Source organism: Mesoplodon mirus, assembly GCF_964341445.2.
Source record: "Mesoplodon mirus genome assembly, chromosome: X".
Classification (NCBI taxonomy): domain Eukaryota; kingdom Metazoa; phylum Chordata; class Mammalia; order Artiodactyla; family Ziphiidae; genus Mesoplodon; species Mesoplodon mirus.
Genome location: NC_138981.1, coordinates 40,024,446 through 40,049,196, shown reverse-complemented (window position 1 = coordinate 40,049,196; position 24,751 = coordinate 40,024,446). Strand labels below are relative to the sequence as shown.

Genomic DNA, 24,751 nt, shown 5'->3' with positions numbered 1-24,751 from the left:
TGTAATGAGGTGGATAGACCTAGAGTCTGTCATACAGAGTGAAGTAAGTCAGAAAGAGAAAGACAAATACCGTATGCTAACACATATATACGGAATTAAAAAAAAAATGTCATGAAGAACCTAGGGGTAAAACGGGAAATAAGACACAGACCTACTTGAGAATGGACTTGAGGATATGGGGAGGGGGAAGGGTAAGCTGTGACAAAGCGAAAGAGAGGCATGGACATATATACACTACCAAACGTAAGGTAGATAGATAGTGGGAAGCAGCCGCAGAGCACAGGGAGATCAGCTCGGTGCTTTGTGACCGCCTGGAGGGGTGGGATGGGGAGGGTGGGAGGGAGGGAGATGCATGAGGGAAGGGATGTGGGAACAGATGTATATGTATGACTGATTCGCTTTGTTATAAAGCAGAAACTAATAAATAAAAAAAAATTTAAAAAAATTAAAAACAAACAAACAAACAAAAGGAAGTCTAAATACAAGTTGAAAATATTTTGACTTAAATGAAAATGAAAATATGACATATCAAAAATTAGCTGATTCTAGGGTTCAGGCAGAAAATGACCCTAGAGCATCTTGTAGTAACAGAAAGCAAGGGAGTTCTAAAACATAAATTAATTAATAAATAAAAGTAAATAGGAAATAATTTTTTAAGTGGAAGTATATCAAAAGGGCACAGGAACCAACCTGAAAGAGCTCCTAGTGACCAAAGCTGGGACAATTTCAACAACAAAATATAAATTTTGCATTAGAAACCCAAAGAACAAATAAATATCCATGATTCCATACTGATATAAATAATTGAATAAATAAGTGGGGAGAAAGGAAAAACTTGTTATAACACAATCCCAAATAATACACATACGAGGAATGAAAGAAATAGAAAATCAGCATTAGAACAGCACAGTAATAATTTCTGAAGGCAGTCTCCTGATGAATGCAAAGATTAGTGGGAAAAACTTTAAGGAGAAACAAAACATTTGCATAGCCTCAAAGTATCTTCCTCTAAATATTTATTAATTATTGTAGTAGTTTTAGCGTATGTCCACAAATTCTTTGTTATTTCTTCCTCCAGAAAGTGCAGTGGGCTTCATTTGATGACTTGCTTGAGAAGAATAGTGTGTGGAATGGAAAAAATAGTAACTTTCCAATGGAGAAAACTGGCAGACACTGTCTTAACCAAGGCGATGGAAGGAGACATAATTGGTGATAAGTCATGTGTATATTATGTATCCCCTAACATGATGTAATGAGAAGAAGTTTTTCTTCCCCAAATTCCATAACCCTAGTCGAATCACAAGAACACCTCAGACAAACTCAAATTGCTGGACGTTCTACAAACCATCTGTTTTCAAAAGTGCCAAGATCAGGGGGAGAGGGATAAATTAGGAGTTTGGGATTAACATATACACACTACTATATATAAAATAGATGACCGACAAGGACCTACTGTATAGCACAGGGAACTATACTCAATATTTTGTAATAACCTATAAGGGAAAAGAATCTGAAAAAAAACCCAAATACATATGTATGTAAAAAAAATAAAGTTTTTGTCTAGTAAAAAAAAAAAGATTGAAAATGAAGTAAAACTGTCATATGATCACCTATGTAGCAAATATGGTGGAATCTACCAGGGCTCATGAGCAATCCCCAGCCAAACCACTCTGAGTTCAGCCCCATTAGCTGCTACAGTTCGTTCCTATTTCCAGGCATGTGTATACCAGGCACCAGTGGGAATTTCTTCCACTCCTTCTCTACTGGCCACAGGGACCGCCACCACCATAGGAATAGGGGTGGGGGCATTTGGAGGATCCACAAACTCTACAGGACCTACTAGCTGTTGCTCTGTGGGGATGTATCAGGTTTCTGCGCCCTTCCAGAGCTGAGATCAACATCCTAGCGGTCCTTTCTCCTTTTGTTGTCTCTCACGGTGCCCAAGCTGTAGCATCCGGAGTCACAGACACATCTAACTCAAATAGTAGCCCTGCTTGGGAGATGCCCGCCTAGCTTTGCAAAACGGCATTCTACGTTCTCCAACTTACATCCTATTCTGCCACCTTGTCCACCAGCCCCGAAGCTAGCAATGCAGTGGACCATCGCACCTCCTTCTAAACTCTGACCACAGCTCTTCTTCCACTTTTCTAACTTGAGCTTCTGCCTCTAGCTGGGTATTGGTGTCCAGCGACCTTCCCACAGCAAGGTCAACCCACTGCGTAACCAAGTGTCCCCTTCTTTGCCGCAGGGGGCCACGTGCAGCCCCTCCAACAAGTGCATCAGACCAGCTCGCACTCAGGGAGTCCCTGTACTCACATGACAGTCCACAAGCATCTAACATATGGGCCACCCCTCCCCACATAGAGGTCGATGGTCAACTCAGGATTTTCCCCTCGAATGCCTCTTTTTCAAAGCCCACGTCTTGTCTCCTTGGCTGGTTTGCCAACCTTTGGTTCTCAACCTGGCCCCCTCAAGGCAAGGAGAGACCAAAGAAAGAGGCAGATTACTCTAGCTCAGTAGGTGGCAGCTTTAATAAGCAAGGGAACTTACCTAGGAGGCTTATCTGGGGCAGCCACAAGACGAGTAGATCTCCGCACCTGCCCACCAGAATCTTAAAGTTTATATAGAGCTCTTAATGGGATTCAGTCATGTATACCATCCAGATGGTCTCAACAACACATTACTATCTCAAGGCTGGTTCCTTGAGGCAGCTTCTAGTGCCTGGAGGCAAGCAGAACACATGCCCAGGTCAAGCTCAGGGGTCAACTGACAGTCACATCTTCTGCGTGACCTCCTCCAACAACTGTTGATTCATGAAACAGCATGGATGAATCATAAAATAATTAGACTGAGTTCAGGAAGCCAAATAAAGAGGAATGGGAAGGAGGAATAACAGAGGGGCATGAAGAAACTTTTGGGGGTGATGGATATGTGTATTTCTTGATAATTTCATCGGTATATATATATATATATATATATATATATATATGATACATGTATGTCAGATGTATCAAATTGTACACTTTAAATGTGTGCAGTTTGTTGAATGTTGAATATTCCTCAATAGAGCTTTTTAAATATGAAAAGGCTGATTTTTCACCAAATAACTACTACTGTGTACTATTGAAAAAAAAAAATGCCAAGATCATGAAAAACAAGTAAAGACTAAGAAATTGTCACAGATTGCAGGAGACTAAAGAGACATGCCAACTAAATGCGATGTGGTATTCTGGGTTGGACACTGGGGCAGGAAAAGCAAATTAGTGGAAAAACTGGTGAAATCTGATTAAAGTCTGTAGTTTAGTTAATAGGGCTGTATCAATGTTAATTCCATAGTTTTAATAAATGCACAATTATATAACATGTTAATATTAGGAAAAACTGGGGAAATGGTAGCTGAGAACTCTCTGCACTGTCTTTGTCATTCTTCTATAAGCCTAAAATTCTTTTAAAATAAAACTTTTTAAAAAGCTATCCATATACTAAGTACACCCACACTGGGCTTGTATGTAAGAAATTAAATTCTATTCTGTTAAGCCTTTGAAGATTCGAGACTTTTTAAAATTGAAATTAGTGTCACCTTAATATACTGCGGATTATAAATATTAAACCAAATATTTTCAAATTAATTCTACTCCATGAACATATATTTGACTACTCAATCAAGAAAAGATTGCATATTTGTTGTAAGTTGTCGTAAGAGAGCCAGAAGAAGTTGACCAGCTGCTCTCTTTTTTATAATTAGTTCTCCAAAATTAAACTCTAAGTTATTCTCTACTTTTTTTGTTTTTGTTATTTTTATCTTTACAACCATACTGTAAGTACAAGAAGATTCTAGAGCTGAGAGGTACAAGAGGAATCTGAAAGCTAAACCTGAGCAGGACCTTGAATGACATGTGACAGATCTGACATCACAAATTCGGATGCCTTTGGGAGCCAGGCAAGTAATATACATGCTTGACTTGGATGAGAGCAAGTAGTAGGGAGTAGTGGGGCCTACCAGGAACTGGAGAACGCATGTTCACTTAGAGATATTTTAATATATATATTTTTAACATTGTGATTAATTGCAAGAAGTCTGCCATTAAAATGGTCTAAGGGTGAGAGACTGTGACCACTGATATAGATCCAATGGGAAGGAGAAACCAGAATACCTTTCAAGTATGAGGAACCTCAAGATGAAAGGTAGGTATAAGCAGAGCAGGTTCAGAGGATGATGGGAATCCAGCCTGATGTTTAAGGAAAGAAGGTAACGTGCCTAGGACATCAGACCCAGAAGGGATTTTGGCGATCCTGTAGTTGAGTAGTATGCAGTACTACTGCATATTTTGCATTGCCTAGGGAGTCACAGAAGCCTCCCAAGGCCTGGGGAGAGGAGCTCCAGAAACTCACCTCCCAAATCCATTTCATCTGATGTACACATGGTATTTCCCTGTGAGAGTTGATTTGAATAAATAGTTCTATGGCCAAAAAAAGATTTGAAGAACACTGATCTAAGACCCCCTAAGTTTTTTCATCTGTTATAAGGAGGCCCAAGGAGTGGAAGTGACTTTTCCAAGGTTCCAAAGTTATATAGGTTTCCTTATATTTGACCTGCAAATCTGGCCCCAAAGCGAGCACTCTTTCCACTATATTGTAGCCTCATTGTGGAGGGCCAGACATGCCTGGAACAAACTTGCTTCTGGGGAGGACCCGTAATTTATTATCCTTGCTCTCTGAGTTCCATGTCAGGTGCTGATCAAGAATTTAGGAAAGGAGGTAAGACTGAATTATTTTCATTTACTTCTTAGGTGAACAAAACATCTGAAAGCAGTTTTTTAAAAACATCTTTATTGGAGTATAATTGCTTTATAATGGTGTGTTAGTTTCTGCTTTATAACAAAGTGAATCAGTTATACATATACATATATCCCCATATCTCCTCCCTCTTGCGTCTCCCCCCCACCCCTCTAGGTGGTCACAAAGCACCAAGCTGATCTCCCTGTGCTATGTGGCTGCTTCCCACTAGCTATCTATTTTACATTTGGTAGTATATATAAGTCCATGCCACTCTCTCACTTCATCCCAGCCCCCTCCCCGTGTCCTCAAGTCCATTCTTTACCTCTGTGTCTTTATTCCTGTCCTGCCTCTAGGTTCTTCAGAACCATTTTTATTTTAGGTTCCATATATATGTGTTAGCATACAGAATTTTTTTTCTCTTTCTGACTTACTTCACTCTGTATGACAGACTCTAGGACCATCCACCTCACTACAAATAACTCAATTTCGTTTCTTTTTATGGCTGAGTAATATTCCATTGTATATATGTGCCACATCTTCTTTATCCATTCATCTGTCGATGGACACTTAGGTTGCTTCCATGTCCTGGCTATTGTAAATAGAGCTGCAGTGAACATTGTGGTACATGACTCTTTTTGAATTATGGTTTTCTCAGGGTATATGCCCTGTAGTGGGATTGCTGGGTTGTAGGGCAGTTCTATTTTTAGTTTTTAAAGGAACCTCCATACTGTTCTCCACAGTGGCTGTATCAATTTACATTCCTGCCAACAGTGCAAGAGGGTTCCCTTTTCTCCACACCCTCTCCAGCATTTATTGTTTCTACATTTTTTGATGATGGCCATTCTGACTGGGGTGAGGTGATACCTCACTGTAGTTTTGATTTGCATTTCTCTAATGATTAGTGATGTTGAACATTCTTTCATGTGTTTGTTGGCAGTCTGTATATCTTCTTTGGAGAAATGTCTATTTAGGTCTTCTGTCCATTTTTGGATTGGGTTGTTTTTTTGATATTGAGCTGTATGAGCTGCTTATAAATTTTGGAGATTAATCCTTTGTCAGTTGTTTCATTTGCAAATATTTTCTCCCATTCTGAGGGTTGTATTTTCGTCTTGTTTATGGTTTCCTTTGCTGTGCAAAAGCTTTGAAGTTTCATTAGGTCCCATTTGTTTATTTTTGTTTTTATTTCCACTTCTCTAGGAGGTGGGTCAAAAAGGATCTTGCTGTGATGTACGTCATAGAGTGTTCTGCCTATGTTTTCCTCTAAGAGTTTGATAGCGTCTGGCCTTACATTTAGGTCTTTAATCCATTTTGAGTTTATTTTTGTATATAGTGTTAGGGAGTGTTCTAATTTCATTCTTTTACATGTAGCTGTCCAGTTTTCCCAGCACCACTTATGGAAGAGGCTGTCTTTTCTCTATTGTATATTCTTGCCTCCTTTATCAAAGATAAAGTGACCCTAGGTGCGTGGGTTTACCTCTGGGCTTTCTATCCTGTTCCATTGATCTGTATTTCTGTTTTTGTGCCAGTACCATACTGTCTTGATTACTGTAGCTTTGTAGTATAGTCTGAAGTCAGGGAGCCTGATTCCTCCAACTCTGTTTCTCTTTCTCAAGACTGCTTTGGCTATTCGGGGTCTTTTGTGTTTCCATACAAATTGTGAAATTTTTTTGTTCTAGTTCTGTGAAAAATGCCCTTGGTAGTTTGATAGGGATTGCATTGAATCTGTAGATTGCTTTGGGTAGTATAGTCATTTTCACAGTTTTGATTCTTCCAATCCAAGAACATGGTATATCTCTCCATCTGTTTGTATCATCTTTAATTTCTTTCATCAGTGTCTTATAGTTTTCAGCATACAGGTCTTCTGTTTCCTTAGGTAGGTTTATTCCTAGGTATTTTATTCTTTTTGTTGCAATGGTAAATGGGAGTGTTTCCTTAATTTCTCTTTCAGTTTTTTCATCATTAGTGTATAGGAGTGCAAGAGGTTTCTGTGCATTAATTGTGTATCCTGCTACTTTACCAAATTCATTGAAAGCAGGTTTTAATAAATAGTAAAGAACAATGGACATTTGCGGGACAGGCAATAACAACACAATAATAGCAATAACTTACATTTACTGAATGCTTGTTATGTGTCCAGCACTGTCCCCAGCACCTTATAAGTATTTTCTCATTTAATCCTCACCATAACCCTCCTAGGTAGCTATTGTTATCCCCATTTAATAGTAACAAAAGTAACACCTAATTAGAGAGGTTAAGTAATTTTCCTAAAGTCAAATTATATTAATTATAGAATTATTAATATATTATTGGAACTTTTTTGAAAGCAGCTCAGCGCCTGGATAAGCCTATTCCCCGTCTCTGTTTTGTCCAGAGCTGTATCTACTGCTATAAGAAGTCTAGCCTTCTGTTGATGGGGTAGTTGCTCCCAGCCACCCCCAGCCACCCTCCTCCAGATAGCCTTTGGAAAATGGGCTCTTCCTGATTCCTGTAAAAAGGGGTTAGCAGATATTGGTGCAAACGTTCCTATAGAGATAGCATCTCAATGTCAAGGCAATAAAGCCACAAGAACACCCGGAATGAGGGAATCCAGCTGTAGTCTGCCTTAATCAAATGACTCGAATAGTTTTCAGATGTGGTGGGTGGGATGAAACTCAAAGCTTGTTAAACTTCAAACATTTCCCCCTCTCTTTAAAACATCCTGTGTGTTCTCCAGCGGAGATGCAATCCCTTATGCTTCTGTGATTCACCACAGTTGTTGCTTTTAAGTATACTTGAAATCCCAGAGGCCCTTTGGGCAAATCATTTTAAGTGAAAAAGTTACATTTTACAGAGTCAGATAACTCAATTTTGAGTTCCAAGAAGCCTGGGATGTGATTTGAAATTTCCAACCATTAAAGTATGAGCTGGTGTGAAAGGTGGAAAAGTGCATCTCATCTTTGTTTGTCTGACACCAAAAGCTGGGAATGGACCCCCACCCACCATTTCAATGTACATGAAGCAAGAAAGGCCAATTCCCACACAGTCAGGGTGGGAGACTTAGTTCCTGCTCCTTTTCTCTCATCTACTAGAGAAGGAAGTGGTATGATTAGGACTCCTCGATCTAGATCACAGCTTGATAGTGTCTGGACTACAACGTCCCATGGTACACTGGCTGTGATTATTGTTTGAGTTGGAATCCAATCTCTTCCACTTTCAAACTATGTGACTTCAGAAGTCGCTGAACTCTCTGGGCTTCAGTTTTCTCACCTATAAAATGAGGATAAGAATAGCTCCCACCTCATTAGGTTGTTGAGAGACTTCTATGAGTTAATCATGTAAAGTGCACAGGACCGTGCCTGGCACATTGTAAGAACTCAATAAAGGTTAATGACATTAAAGCTATAATAATCTGTTCCTAAGAGGTTCTGGGCACCCAAAGGAATAGTAAGGCTCTAGAGCTCTGGTCATGATTTTGTCTCCCAGCAGTTCTCCAAATCATGGGGGCCAGTTCACAATTAGACTGACTTAGAGGTCATTTGGGAATGGTCTGATCCATTATGACTATTGCTGAGATCTCAACCTTGTTCTTCCAGAATGATTGTAGTCTCCTGGTACTATTTCAGACCCTAAATATGAACACTAAAGAAAGAAATGCTATAATATAAAGTGTCACTGTAACTCAAACCACATGGTAAGTATGGGTAGAATGCTAGCTGATGTGTGAGCAAGATGGTGACACAACCCAGGTAATGCTCATGGAAGCTGCATTTGAAGAAGGATATAGATTCTGAATGTGGGTCACTGGCTAAGGTGTTAACTAAGATTCTGGGGGCAGGAGGGGTCCTGTACTGGATTTCTGGTCAATGAAGAGAAGTTACACAATATTCAATGAACACCTTCTAAACACCTACTATGCACTTGGTATGTTGTAAGGTAATTATTTCCACACATATTTATTGACTACATACTATGTACCAGCATGCTTCAAGGTCCTAGGTATACAACAGTGGATAAAATAGGCCAAAATCCCTACCCAAGTGCCAGTTACATTTCAGTGGAAGAGGCCAACTATCAATAAGATAAATAAGTAAAATATCTAGTATTGCTACTTATAGATAGCAATAAGTGCTGAGGTGAAAAATAAAGCAGGGAATGGAGATAGAGTGTGTCAGAAATGGAGTGATGATTGCATTTTAGATAGACCTGAAGGAGGTGAGGGGGTATGCCATATGAATACTTAGAGAAGGAATATTCTATGCAGAGCAAAGAGCAGATGCAAAGGCCCTAAGGCAGAAGTGTGCCTGGAATGGTCAGAAAATGACAAGAAAGCTTTGGGGTCTTGAGTGGTAGGACATGAGGTTAGAGATTTGGTGACTGACTAGAACTCGTAAGGCCTGACAGATTATTGTAGGGACTTTGACTTTTACACAGTGTGTGCTAGGAAGTCATTGTAGGGTTGTAAGCAAAGAAACGATAGGTTCCACTTATGTTTGATAGGATTACTTTGGCTGCTATGTTTCGAATAGAAACAAAAGAGACAAGGACAGAAGTAACAGAGGCTATTGAAGCAATTTAAGTGAGAAATAACAGTTGCTTGGGCCAGAGTTATAGTAGTAAAGCTGGTAAGAACTGGTCAGATGGCAGATATATTTTGAAAGAAGATCCGTCAGGATTTTCTGATGAATTTGATGTGCAGTATGAAAAAGAAAAGAGTCAAGGATGCCTTCAAGGTTTCTGGCCTGAATGACTAGAAGATTGGAATTGTCATAAACTGACTTTGATGGTGGGAGGGAGACTTCAATAGGAAGAGGTTTGGAGAAAAAGATCAGAAGCTCAGTTAATTTGCATGGGAAATGCCTATTAACATCCAGATGGAGATGTCAGGCAGGCACCCAGATGGATATATCTGAAGTTCAAGAGAAGGTCTGAGATGGAGATATAAGGTAGGGACTCATGGGCATATAGAGAGTATAGAAAATTATGAGATTGAATGAGACCATCAAGGCAGTGAGTGTATCCAGAAAGGAGAAGTTCAATGATTAAGCCCTGAGGCTTCATTTAGAGGTCAGTGGGATGAGGAGGAAACAGCAAAGGGATGGGGAAGAAGCAACTAAGATAGCAAGCAAGCAGGAGAGTGTGTTGTCCTGGAAACCAAGTGAAGAAAGTGTGTCAACAGGAAGAGAGTGCTCAACTGGGTAAAATGCTGCTGATCTACCAAGTAAAATGCAGACTCAGAATGGACTGCTAGATTTAGCAATATGGAGGTCATCCCAGCTGTGTAGTTTTAGGAAGGAGTAAGGAAGAATAATCTGAAAGAGATAATGAAGGAAGGATGACACTACCTCACATCTAGACCCAGTGATATGAAGGGTCTGGGAGGGAAAACAGCCTCCACCGAGCAGAGGTAAGTTTCAGCTGGAGCAAGAAAATGAAGGGAATAGTCAAGGAAGTGTGAGGGGATATAGGGGACTTGGCTGACGATTGATAGATGCCTGACAGAAAGTTCCAGTCCTTTCAGGAGATGGAGCAGAGGGAGAGGAGATAGTGACAGAAAAAGGAATGTTTAGAGCCATAAGGAGATTAGACGCCAGGGGATGGGAGAGGGTCTGGAGCCTTTCATTTTTCCTGGTGACTGACATGAACAGGAATATAAAACTTGATGTTCCAAAGCAGATAGTGCCTGTAAGATCAGGCATTCAAGAGGGGTGATGGGAATATATGGAATTGGGAAGCTATCCCTTCCCTCTTACTGGTGGAGAATGAAGCCTGTATAAAGGAAACCTTGCTCCTAACTGCAGGCTTTCTCTTTCTGATGTAACTGGGGAACTAAAGGAGGGGTGATCTTACATTGAACTCACAGGAAATCTCTTGACCCCTGGTGATGGTTGCTTGCCCAGCCAATACAAGAAATATTCTTTCAGTGATGAGTGCAGCCATTGAAGCCCGCTGCATATATCTCCCAACTTCAGCTGGTGAGGGGTTACCATTACCATTGGGCACACTGGGCTGACACTTTTGTCCAATCCGCATTCTCAGACTTCTGACAAAAAGTCAACACAGAACCATTCCCTCGATCACTGGATGTTCTTCATTTTACAGGAACATTTCTTCTGGTCGTTCTCTGCCAGCTTTGTTCCAGACATGTCCAAACGTCTTTTCATGTGGCTGCCAGTGTTCAAACACTCTGACATTTCAATCAGGTAATATGGAACTGAATGAACTTCCATAGTAGTTGGCATGGTAGTGTTGCCTAATTCTTTTCTGACTCTGATCACTAAGCAGGAACCTAAGAAGTGGCAGGTACTCCCTAGGGAGATAGAGAAGGCAAAATATATGCTCATGATTGCTGGGCACTGTTGATGCAAAGATGCTCTCTTGGGTCCAGTGGCAAATGGCAGGCATTATTTTGCCTAAAAATTGATAAGATTTGGAATTTTGAGAGGTCTAAAGTCTTTAGGACACAAATACAACTTTTTAATTTTCTCCAAGATGTTCAAAAGTGCTTCACAGCTGACTCTCTTTCCTTGAGCTTCAACTCTATTATCAGCATACTGCCAACATAATACCAAAACATAAAGTAACATATTCAAATTATACTGGAGAGCTTGCGTGTGTCTAGCACTTAGAAATTTAGATATTAAATACCTGGAAGTCTATTGTCTGATTTGATAATAAGGGCAATATGTTATAATCTTCAGTTTACAGATGAGCAAATTTCTCTGTAACTCCTCAGGTGGGACTTATTTCCACCAAACTATACCATTTATTCACTCATTCATTCATTTATTTAATATGGCTTCATTTAGCCCAATAAGGGCTCATCAATATTTTCACAGCCAATACTTCTGTTTAAGACTTGAACATTTTAAACAAATAGCTATTGAATTCCTACTATATGTGATATTCTTTCAAGAACTATCATTAGGAGGATACAAAGATAACTAGAATATGGACTCTGCCCTAAAGAAGTTCAAAGTCATTTACAATATTTATTCTAAACTTCTCAGCTAAAACCCAAGCTGAGATGTATATGAGTCCAACAACTTTTCTCAGGGTATCTGTATTGGTTAAGGTAACCCTAAATGCTGTAACATATAAATCCAAACATATGTTATGCTTCAAACATAATAGTTGTTTCTTGCTCATGTTAAGTCCAAAATGGGTGGTCCACTTGGTGGGCAGCAATCCTCCAAGTAGTGATTCAGAGACCCGGGCTTCTTCCATGATGTTAGACACATATGCAGCATGTAGCTTCCAAGCTTGCTGAGTTCATTTGCATCAAGTCGGTAGAAAGGGAAACAACATGGAGGGTAACATGTGGGAGGATATTATGGGCCAGATATGACAGTGGTACACAACTGTTCCCAATGCCATGCTAGGACTTAGTCACATGACCACACCAAATCTCAAGAGATGCTTGAACATGTGATCCAGGGGTGTGCTCAGGAAGTCAAGGAAAAGGTTTAATGAGTAGCTGCCATTCTCTGAGTGAGAGAGAGAGAGAGAGAGAGAGAGAGAGAATGGGAAGGTTGAGCATGGGAAGGTTCATCTGAAGCAAGATGGATGTAAGTGGGGAAGCAGAAAGCTAGGCCAGTGAGCTCCTCAGTAGACATCTGAGGTCTCCTGAGAGGAGTGAGTTGTGGTCATCTCCAAGGTAGATCTCCTCTTCATGAGGGTGGTTCATGTTTGAGCAAGAAATGTGAAAGAACCCTCCAAGACGAAGGAACTTTGCTGTAACTTTAAGTTCTTCTTGTCCCTGGTGCATTCATTCTTCTGAAGTCCAGTCTGCTGATATGATTTAATCCAATGATCTTTTGCCCTCCATCTTTGGTACTCTTCTGGCTCCTGAAGGCTTTTACTTTCTGCTCCAAGGACGAAATTTCCAGACTTTCCTTGACTCTTCTGATCCTAGATCACCGACAGTCCTATCTTTCAGATCAACCTCAGCCTATGGGTCTGTGGGACGGAAAGAAGTTACTAGGTTGACTTCTCACATGTTTGTTAACAGGCGTAGTCAGTTGGCTGATCACACAATAATAAAGTTCTTTCTCAAGTTCTAACAACTCATTAATGTCTCTAGGCAAGCCACTTCATCTTTCTGTATCCCTAGTTCTTTTCCTGGGGAAAAAAACAGAAATGGTATTTTACACATCATAGCTATCTTGAGGGCACCTGGTGGTTTCCCAATAAATGTTGTCAACACACTAGCCTTCAGTAAAAAGTGATTCTGAAGCTTTCTGCAAATCCAAAACTACCAGAGAAGGGTTCCTTATTGCTGAGTCTGTGGGTACTTCCAAGTGTTGGCTGAGGGGAAAAAATAGCCTCCTCACACTGTTTATTTTGTAACTGGATGTTAAAATCGAAATTTCTGCCGAGACACTAATAGATACCAGATACCAAAATGACTTGTGAGATAGACTTTTCTATAGGATTTGTAGAAAGAAATGGCTCCAAACCAATTTTATGAGTTTTGTGACTCTGACTCACAGTATGGGGAAAAAGCGTTGAGGGTTAGAGTTTAGACGAAGATTTTCTTAGATATGATTTATTTAAGAAAGCTCTGTTGAAAAGGCCATGAAGTGCCTTGACCTCAAGTCAAGAGAGAGGGGCTTTAAGGAGACCCTTTGGCAGGGTAATATGTGTTGCCTAACGTTTGAGGGGGAGACACAGTGGGTTAATGTCTACCTCATATCTGGAATGGATACACTGGCTGTTGTGGTGAGTGGCTGCATTGGGATTGACCAATGCTCCTGGAATTTATTGGAGAAAAGGATGCATAAGTGTTTGCTGGGAAATGGGTTTGAACCAGTGTGTGTGTGTGTGTGTGTGTGTGTGTGTGTGCGTGTGTGTGTGTGTGAGAGAGAGAGAGAGAGAGACAGAGACAGAGACAGAACGAACAAGCAGCATAGGATCAATTTAAGAACTATTCAGGAGGACCTGCTTGGAAGAGTGAAAGGATCTCCAGAGAATAAAGCTAATGATGAACCTAAGAGGGCAGCCAGCAACTGAGAAAACAGCAAAGAGATGAGACAGGAGAGAGTCCATCACCTGAGATAAGGGAACTACAGATGAGAGATTCCCAGCATTTGGTTGGGGGAGGGATCTCCAAAAACCTCACAAAAGCATTCAAGAAGAAAAGAGCGTTTCATGCCAATCAGGCTCATAGAAGAAAGGGCTCATAAGTGATCTAGTTGCTAAAGGGCCGTCTTTCTCCATGTCCTTCTCCTTCCCCACATACCAATGAAGGAGGGGTGAGGAACCAGGTGACCAGCTTGGAGAAGAAAAAAGAAGCCCTGCTTTTTCTTCTCCAGATAAAAAGCTGACCTTCTCTCTCCCCACCCAATCCCTGCTCCAGGCTTCCTATCAGAATCAAGTCATGTTTGGGCATTCCCTGGTGGTCTAGTAGTTAGGATCTGTGCTTTCACTGCCATGGCCCGGGTTGAGTTCCTGGTCGGGGAACTGAGATCCCGCAAGCTGTGTGGTGAGACCAAAAGGAAGAAGAAGAAGAAGAAAAAAAAAGAATCAAATCATGTTTAAAGTTGTGATCATTACCTGGACCTGGAAATGATCGTTACTGATAATCACAAAAAAGAGAATGTGTTTTGGGCTTAAAGTGGCCACAGGAATTTTTATTACCTAAGCACTCCAAAAAAGAAATGCGGCTCTTGTCTAGAGGCTCGGAAGGAATTATCCTTCTGAATAAATGTAAAGGAGTAGTGGGAGACCAAAACTAAGTTACCTTATGCTTATGTGATTACATGATTACAGCCCCTTCAGAATACATTGGGAACATCCATTATCCCTTCCAGGACACAGATCCTGAATGGAGGCGGACTGCTCTCCTTTACGGCATATAAATACTTTCCAACCTATACTGTATCCATTCTCTCCTCACCCTGATCTCAGAAGCAATGGAGATATCCTCATTTATATTACCTGTGCTTATTATTATTTTGCTCATAATGCTTGAAGGCATTCTTCTGAAGTCAGTATCTAAATTTTGGGATGCTTAATTAAATAAATCCATGAAATTTTGGGTTCATTTCTTCTGCTTAAACAAATGGCCACACATTTATTGCTGCAAAATTGTGCTTTGCTCCAGCATTTAACCATAGTTGTGAGCATCTTAGTATTGCACTCTAAAATGACACAATTATTTCAGCATCAGGCTCCATTTCAAACGATACTTCATATGCCAGTAGGTCTCCAAGGAATTTATTTCCTCTCTCTCCTTATTTACTTATTTTATACCTTTGTATTGCAGTAAAATTCAAGGCTGAGAAAGAGCTAGCTCTCTGAATCCCAGGCCGGGAGTAAATAATTCAGCACAGTGTGGCCCAGAAAATGCTTCCCTCTGCCTCTTTTTTTTTTTTTTTTTTTTTTTGTGGTACGTGGGCCTCTCACTGTTGTGGCCTCTCCTGTTGTGGAGCACAGGCTCCGGATGTGCAGGCTCAGCGGCCATGGCTCACGGGCCCAGCTGCTCCGTGGCATGTGGGATCTTCCCGGACCGGGGCACGAACCCGCGTCCCCTGCATTGGCAGGCGGACTCTCAACCACTGTGCCACCAGGGAAGCCCTGCTTCATTTAAAAAAAAAAAAACTTGTGTCTGTGTGGATTCAAGATCATGCTGAGTGCTCTCATGTAGAGCAGGGCAGATGTCCTGGCTGAATCAGTAGATACAAACTCAGTGTAAGTCATGAGACGATTGGCTGTTCTGAAACTGGATGGAAAATGACACCACTTTGAAGCTTTTTGTTTTTGAAGTGGAGTCAGGGCTATTAGGTATCTTTTGCAGCCTAGTTAGAGCAATATACAGACATTCTATGCAAAGCAGGATGAGTTCTTTCTGGCTACTTTCCTTGTGTATTGTGTTCCTCTTTTGCTTTTGGATTGACAGCTTAGGATCCTGGGTACAAATCATTTGTTAACTACCAACTGATATGTTAGCTACATTAATCTCCCACTCATTTGGTAATATCTTTCCCCCACTCCTGGAACCTTAAAAAAGCATCCAAGTTTATCTCCTGTGTTTAACTACAAATTCCACTGCCCAATATTGTATTTGCCCAACAATGCCATAACCTTCAAAACAACCATGTTGGCTTGATTTTGTGTCAAGCAGAATTCCATTTGGACGTGGCGGTTTCGGGCACCGTATTAAGTGGGTAGAGACCATAGAGCTGATGAGTACTATCCTGCAAATGACAATGTAGCAGGTGCTGCCGATGCCCCGCCCATATCCAGTTCCTTGCCTTCAAAATGACTCCCGACTGCCAGCATTTGCATCTCTGGGTCAGGAGGCCATTTGCAGAACCACAGATGGTCACTCTGCCTGTGCTTGTGGCAGGCTGGAAGTGTCAGGAATTAGCACTCCCCAAGGGCAACTCTCAACCAGTGATGCTCAGGAGTTGGTATACAAATAGACTAAATCCTTTGCCTCTCAAGTGGGATGTTTCTGAGATGTGTGTATTATACTAGTTCCCAGAATTTACCCATGGAATTAGCACCTGTCACTCAATGTGATAGTTGGATTGATAATTCCTCCTTTCTTGCTTTCCCTCCCTCACTTCACTAGTTCCCTGCTGGTATTCTCTGGACCTCCCTAATAAAATTACTTACACTCAAATCCTTATCTCGCTGTGTCTGCTCTTCAGGAACCCAAACCAAAACCCAAAGGACAGTCATACCCCCACTTAAAACCTGAAAAGGACTTCAAGCTCAGTATCGCATAACCATGTATAGAAGGATAATTCTCTTAAACAAACAGGTCCTAGGGATGGAGGAGTGACAACCCTCCACAGCTCTTATGTGTCTTTCCTTGACCACTCTGTTCAGGACCACTGCAGTGTGGACAGAAATGGAAGATGTTCTAAGTTCTATAGGAACCTTTTAACTGATCTCTGTGCCTCCAACTTCTCCTCCCTCCGATTTGCCCTGTATCATGCTGCCGGGCCAATTCTACTAATACCCCATTTTCATGTATCACTCCCTGTTCAAACATCTGCAATGACCTCCTAATCAGACAGCAGTGGCAAAATGTCTCTGCCTCATCTTAAGTCTCCATCATGTTCTGGGGAGAGAAGTTGTGTTATTTATAGCACCGCCCACTTCCTGCTGGTCCGTGGGTTGGCAGTGGCTGCATTCTTCCACTGAAGGCCACAGCTCCTGATGGCTGTCCTTCTCCTATAGCTACAGCTGTAGCTACATCTCTCTTTCCAGGTGACATTAACCACTATCTCCTCTTTACCATCAGGGCTAGTTTCTTGCCCTGGGGCACTTTACTATCTCTTGTTAGTTCTCCTTGTTAAGCTGTCTTTAGTCATCCTTTTGAGTGTGCCATCTGTTTCCTGCCAGAGCCCTGGGCAATACCAGCACAATGTTCTGGGTTCCAGACTTTCCTCTTCCACTTTCTACCTTGTGTCACTTTGGATCTTAATTATCTCTGAATGTCTTTGAGCCTTATATTCATTATCTGTTAACAGGAATAATAAGGCCTCCGCAGCATGCCTCGTAAAGTTGTTATGTTAATAAAATCCAGTTTTGTGATAGAAAAGACATTGTTTTATAAATGTGAAGAACAACATAAATCTAAGGCTTTGTTTTTTATCATATTATAGAGAAGAATCTTGGGTGAGACTCCAAAAACACATTACCAAAACAGGAAAGGACCAGGGGTAAGGTTACGGAAGGAAATGGACAACTTGAGAGAAATGTCCATGCCACTTACAAGTCACTTATGCCAGTGATTCATCTGGTGCTGTCCTCACTCAGGGCCTCAAGTACAGGGCAACCCTGGGTGTGTTGCCATAGCAACTGCCAGCCAGAACCTGGAAATTCCAGCAGCCTATAATATCAATCACCATGAGAAAAGGGGTCACAGCAAACTGCAAAAAGTGTATATCATGGAGGCCATAGAAAGAAGAACTAGAGTAAAGACAGTTGTTCTCAAATATTGGCCCTGAACCAGCAGCATCAACATCACTGGGAATTTATTAAACATGTAGATTCTTGAGTCGCACTCAGTACCTACTGAATGGGAAACTCTAGGGTCTAAAACACTTTGTGTTTTAAAAAGCTCCCCAGGTGATTCTGATGTATGCTAAAATGTGAGAACCGCCGCTCTAAGGGTCAGGAAATTCAGCTTCAGCTCCCAATGTCCAAAAGTGCAGAGTGTGGATAATAAAGAAACGAAAATAAAAGTTTAAAAATGGAAGGCAAATATGATCTCATATTTTCCCTGTGGTTTACCTGAATAGGAATGGTGACTAAAATACAGCAATGGAAAATCTGACTGTATTCGTTTTCTTTTTCTGCATAACAAATGACCACAAACTTAGTAGCTTAAAACAACACACATTCATTATCTCACAGTTTCTGTGGGTCACAAGTCCGGGCACGACTTAACTGGGTCCTCTGCTTATTGTCTCACAAAGTTGCCATCAAGGTGTCAGCCAGGATGGGGTTCCCATCAGAGGCTTGAATGGAGAAGGATCTGCTTCCAAGTTCCTTCCAGTTGTTGGCAGAATTCATTGCCTCGTGGTCATAGGATTCATGAAAACTTGCTTCACACTAGTGAAGCCAGCAATGGAGTGAGAGACTGCAAGCTAAATGGGGTCTTATATAACATAACACAATCACGAGAGTGACAATCCATCACCTTGCCATATTCTATTGGTTAGAAGTAAGTCACAGGTTTCAGCTACACTCAAGAGGAGGGTGAGAGATTATCAAAGGATATGAACATAAAGAGGTGGGGATCATAGGAGCCACCTTCAAGTCTTCTGTAGTCTGCCCTTTGGGTCCCCAGTGATGATCCATGTCTCTCTGACACAGAAAATACATTTATCCATGTTCAAAGGTTCCCAAAAATCTCATCCCATTATAGCATCAGCTCAAAGTCCAACATCCCATACTGTAATCTAAATCAAGTCCAAGGGTGAAGGAAGCTACTGGCTCTAATCTCTTAAGTACAGCTCCTGGGCCATAATTGCTTTCCATCTGTGGACATGTAAAACTAGAGACCAACGATGTGCTCCCAACACATCCAACATACAATGACATGAGCACAGCATTATAGCTATAGACATTCCAGATCAAAAGGGGGGGAAAAGCAAAGTAAAAAGGTGTCAATGATCCACAGCAGTTCTGAAATCTAGCCAGGCAAATAATGAAGGTTACTTGATTTGACTTCAGAGTCTGGGAATCATTCTTCATGGCTCTCAGCTCCACCCTCTGGACTTTTGGTTCTGTGTTAATCATCCTTCCATTTTCATGAAAGGTAGCATATGTCTGCAGCTGATTAGTTTTATCAGCCTGCTTCCTGTCGGTATAATTTTGAGTATTCAAGGGCCTCCATTTTGTACTCTTTTGGTCCCCTTCAGTTCAAGCTGGCAGTGTTTATTATAAAATAGTTTTCCCAGAAACTTTGGGGGTCCCGTAGATTTCAGTGGGCTTTACTTCATTAGACAAAAGACACACTCACAGATTTTATTCAAAATAATCCCTTCTCTAGCTGGAACTTTTGCTGAGAGAGCTTAGAAGCTTCCCAAAAGGTTTGATTGAGAGGATCGATGAGACACACTCCTAATCTCTTGAAAAGGTCCTTTGTGTGACTGAACACTCTGACTTTTTGAACTTTCTGATGTTTTAGCAAAAGGTTGTAGGGTTATACCGTTCAACTTTTTCTCTAGACTGAACTGTCTTAATTTTAGCATCTTTTACTATCTGAAAAGACTGGATTTTCAAAATTATGAAGTCCTCATTTATTTTTGTTCTTCCCTCAATTTATTTTCTCCTCTCACATTTTACTATAAACAACAGGAAGAAATCAGACAACACTTTCAACACTCCACTTGTAAACCGCCTTAGCTAGATGACCAAGTTGACCACTTACAAGTCCCACTTTCCACTTAACAGCAGGTGATAATTTTTCTGAGCCCTCTGCCTCTACATAGCAAGGATTCTCCTTCCTTCAGTTTCCAGTAACATATTCCTCACTTCTTTTGAGCCCTCGGCAGCAGAATCATCCTATTCCAGGTTTCTACTGTCTGCTCAAGGCAATTTAGGCTTTCTCTATACTGTTCCTCCAAATTCTTCCAGTGTCTACCTACTGCTAAGTTCCACAGCTACTCCCACATTTTTAGGTATTTGTTACAGCAGCATTCCAGTTCCTGTACCAAACTATGTATTCATTTTCCATCACTGCATAACAAATTACAGTGAAATTAGCAGCTTAAAACAACACGCATCTGTTATCTCCATTTCTGTAAATCAGAAATTAGAGTATTGCTTAATGTGGTCCTCTGTTTAGGGTCTCGCAAAGCTGGAATCAAAATATCAACCAGGATTCAGAGGCTTGAGTGGGGAATGATTTACTTCCTAGCTCCCTCAGGTTATTAGAAAAATTAATTTCCTTGTGGCTGTAGGATTCATTCTTCAAAGCCAGCAATGAAGGGGGGTGGTGTGGGAGAAGAGAGAGAAAGAGAACAAGCTAGCAAGATGGAGTCTTATATAGTGTAACATAATCATGGGGGTGACATCCATCAGCTTTGCCATATTTTATTCATTAGAAGCAAGTCACATAGGGACTTCCCTGGTGGCGCAGTGGTTGAGAATCTGCCTGCCAATGCAGGGGACATGGGTTTGAGCCCTGGTCCAGGAAGATCCCACATGCTGCAGAACAACTAAGCCCATGCGCCACAACTACTGAGCCTGCATGCTGCAATTACTGAAAGCCTGTGCGCCTAGAGCCCGTGCTCCACCAAATTCTTTACTGATCCAAACTATTAATGTTTATCAATAGTATTTTATAAAAAGAGTCACTATTCCCCCTGAAATTCTGCTCATTAACTTCTTTCAATCTTCAATCAATTCATTAATTAAAATATTCTCAGGCACTTATTATGTGTGTTATGTGCTAAATGCTACACAAAAGAAGCATAAAATCTCAGTTCTTGCCACTAAGAAACCTTCAATCTATTTGACTATAGGGGACTCAGTTAAGTCATAATTAAATATTAGTTGATGACCCTAAATTAGACAGTATTTTTCCAAGGCAAAGACTGAGTTTTCATCAACCTGTGAGCTTGTCCATGCCCCTGATGTAAAGTATAATGGGAACATGAGACATGCATGCTCCACAGTTGTTTTCATTTGTACACCTTATAGCCCAGTTGCTCAACCAATTGGCCTTCCTATTGAAATGACAGCTAATTTAAAAGAATAAATGGCTATTTAATCGAATGGAAAAACCATTAAACTCATCCTTCTGTTAAAGACTGATTCTTACCTAAGTCTTATGAAGTGCTAATTTCTGGCTCCAGAGAAAAGAAAAGAACGAAAGTTGTCTTTCAGGACTTCCCTGGTGGCGCAGTGGTTAAGAATCCACCTGCCAATGCAGGGGACACAGGTTCAATCCCTGGTCCGGGAAGATTCCACATGCCGTGGAGCAACTAAGCCCATGCGCCACAACTACTGAGCCTGTGCTCTAGAGCCCGTGAGCCACAACTAATTAGCCCACAGGCCACAACTACTGAAGCCTGCCCACCCTAGAGCCCGCACACCACAACAACTGAGCCTACACACTGCAACTACTGAAGCCCACATGCCTAGAGCCTGTGCTCTGCAACAAGAGAAGCCACCACAATGAGAAGTCCGCACACTGCAATGAAGAGCAGCCCCCGCTCGACACAACTAGAGAAAGTCCGTGTGCAGCAACAAAGACCCAATGCAGCAGCCAGAAAGAAGGAAAGAAAAGAAAAAAAAGAAAATTGTCTTTTAGAGAGCTGTTACCTCACTATGAACCCTGACTCTACTCTGAATAATACTGACAATTCTAATAATAATAAAGATGATGATTATGTTCCTTTATATTTCATAGTACTTTGTAGTTTACAAATGTTTTCATATAAATTTGGAAAAGTAACTGAGTATAAAGGAAAGAGAATAGGCTATGGATTCTGTTAGACTTGAGTTCAAATTCAACTTCTACTGTCTGTGTTCTCAGTTCTATCATCTGAAAAATGGGAATCATAAACATATTGTCCATGCTTTGGGACTAAATTTTAGAGCCCCTTAAAAAATTAGAAACCAGAAAAACAAAATTTTGTCTGAAAATTAAACTAAATATTAATACTATGACTCATTGCCTAATAGCCCTTAAAAAGACAGGATGGCCGTAAGATCTGGTAGCAACTGCAGTCAGAATAGGAGTTGCAGTTAGCCACAGAAACATAGCAGAACATCACACACAATTGTCCAAATGTTGGGAAAGGGAGACAGAGTGTAAGCCGACAAATTCTGAGTATTTCCTGTCCAACAGGATAGACCATCTCTAACATGGAAATACAGGTATGGTAGATTGAAAGCTCCTTCCATCAAGACGTAGCATCTAATCCTCCAGCCTTGAATCTGGTTTTGTCAATGTAACGTGGTTTGGCCAATGGGATATTGGCAAATATTACACAAGCAGAGGTTCAAACAGCACTTACATAGCAGGGCTTGCCTTCCCTTGCTGCTGGGAACTCTCTCCCCATCATGTGAACAAGCCTGGGCTAACCTCCTGAATGATGACAGCCTACCTGTAGAGAGGCCTTAGCTGTCCAGCCATCTCAGCCATCCCAGCTGAGGCCCCATATATGTCAGTGAGGCCATCCTAGACCATCTAGCCCCAAAGAAGTTGCCAGCTCAGAAAAAGCACTCAGCTAACCTAAAGAATTATGAAAAATAATTGTTTATTACTTTAAGTCACTAAGTTTTGGGGTGGTTTGTTATGCAGAAATAGATACCAGAGGGCTTTTTAGCTTTTAGTATTCCAGTCCCAGGAATGAAATCATCCCTTCTGTAATATGAATATATCAGGCAATCTTATGTTGACATCATCAATTACTTCTGGCTTCCCTTACCCTGGGTCCATGCTTACTAACATATTTCTAATTATGATCTGACCTTTTGCCTACAGTGGGCAATGGGCTGACCACATAAATTCTAAGGATCTCTTGGTATGGTTATTATTCATGATAAGTTAATGAAGTGGCCCTGATCAAGGTTTAGCTTAAGGAGAAGATAGTCTATGTCTCTAAATATTTACTCTCCACCCTTCTCTACCCTACTCTTTACTCCAGGAAGCTGACCTCCATGGATTGCCTCAAGGAACAATCTTGCTTGTGGCTTCTTATTGGGCTTCTCCAATGGGAAGCCCTACCTGGAAACTGGAGAGAACAGTGATTTCGGAACATTTATTTATTCCTACAGGTTTCTCTTTGTAAGATTGGTTTGGGTAGGCTAAGTCCCTCAGTTGAAGATTGCAGCTCCTGTCAAGGTGGTCCCTTCTCCAAAACTCTCTCATTGAGACCACTCCCTCTCCTCTTCCTTTCAGGCCCAGAAGTGGAAATAGAGCAATTTTTACTAGCCTTCCGTTCTGTACTATCCTATATGGTTTCCCAACTCCTGCCCACACTTTTGTAGATAACCCCTTTATTAAACCCTCCCCCAATTATCCTAATTTCAGCATGCCATCTGTCTCCTGTTGAGCGCCTGACTGATACATATGCTGAGCATGTGGGTTTGAGTATCTGATTTGTCTGATGGTGATTTCCCTTTGTCCTATGATTTATCCCTGAAAGGTGGCTCTACACTCACCAAACCAGTATAATCAAGTTTTTAGGCCCATGAGCTGAGTCAGGCTGAAGTTCATAAGGGTTAACAAATTCCTCTAGAAATCAGCCAGCTGGCCTTTTCCCTCTGGAGTGGGAAATAAGAACTGTACTTTTCTGTATTTCTACTATACCCACTTTTCAGAGTTGCTATTAAGATTCAACAAACTGCATGCAAATTGTTTTGTACCTTTGCATGTGCCTGCCACCTTATAAGTTCTCAACACGTTAAGCATTACTATTGTTTTGTTTAATGTCCCTTTGATTGTATAATATGGTCTTTACTGATCAAATGATGTGTAATACTTTTCTTGGACTTCTTTATTGGATGTTTTTGTTAATTGAGATTATGGGAGTTGGGGTAAAGAAAGAAAATGCATGTGCAGCATGATTGACACACAATAAACATAGCTTCTAAAGCCTCATGACAGAACCACCAAATGGAAAGGATCCTGATTTAAGCAATTGTCACATAAACATGTTTAATGAGACAAACATGGAGCAGAAATGGCACTCTAAGGAAAACAAATAGTCTTGCCAGTTCATTGAAACTAAGCATTCATGGAGCCCTTAGCTCACCTGTGGTCAGAAAGGTTGATATAAGACAACAGGGAGATGGCAGGTGGGCCCCCTCTGGGACACGGCATGGTAGCAAGATGTGTAGGCTTCCTTGTTACCTACTAACAAGTAAGTAGAGTCAAATAAAAAGACTCTCCAGCATTCTCCTCTTATCAGAGAAAGCCAGCATTCCAGATGCCAAACTGGTGTATGCTATGGGACAGGAATCATGCCCCCACCTCCCAGGCAGCTGGACTAGATAGGTCCCTGGTAACATCATTTACATGTTTTCCCAGTGGGGTTTCAGGTTAGCCTCTCCTCTGTGAGGTCCTGCCTCTATTTCACTTCAGGCTGCAAATATTCTCCTACTCACCTAGACACATGCACACACTCCCCCCACCATGTGTAGAGAGCCATTCAAAATCAACCTTAATCTTTTTTATTCTCTACAAATGTGATTCCTCTCTGATGAATGCTTGGGTTTAGAGTTGCTTGTTTACTTTAGATGATTTGTTTTGGGGCCTCAATTTCATGTCTCTATCATTCAAAATAGGATGTGACCTCGGAGGAACTCTAAGGCAGCTTAGGAAGAGGCAGACAAGGAGCCTTCATGAATGGACACAGAATGAGCAGAGATTGTCAGGAAAATGTGACTGTTAATTTGCATAGGGTCACAAGGCGAACATTGATCTGAAGTGTTCCGGTGAATTGCCAGTGGACAGGACATAGAAACAGACAGTAAATCATAAGGTAGAGGATGGTGTATAAGATGGAATATAAGC

General features: G+C 41.1%; 1 protein-coding gene across 1 annotated transcript in view; it reads right to left on the bottom strand.

Annotated features, from left to right (window-relative positions):
* LOC309796161 (ribosome biogenesis regulatory protein homolog) overlaps window positions 1-24,058 on the bottom strand; it is a gene marked incomplete at its 5' end in the record, with an annotated part of 47,878 nt that extends 23,820 nt beyond the window's left edge. The window contains 3 exons of the mRNA XM_082609215.1: window positions 18,188-18,327; window positions 18,937-19,078; window positions 23,991-24,058. Of these exons, the coding sequence (XP_082465341.1) occupies window positions 18,188-18,327; window positions 18,937-19,078; window positions 23,991-24,058 (350 nt within the window). The remainder of the gene's footprint in view (window positions 1-18,187; window positions 18,328-18,936; window positions 19,079-23,990) is intronic.
* Between the last annotated feature and the right edge of the window lie 693 nt (window positions 24,059-24,751).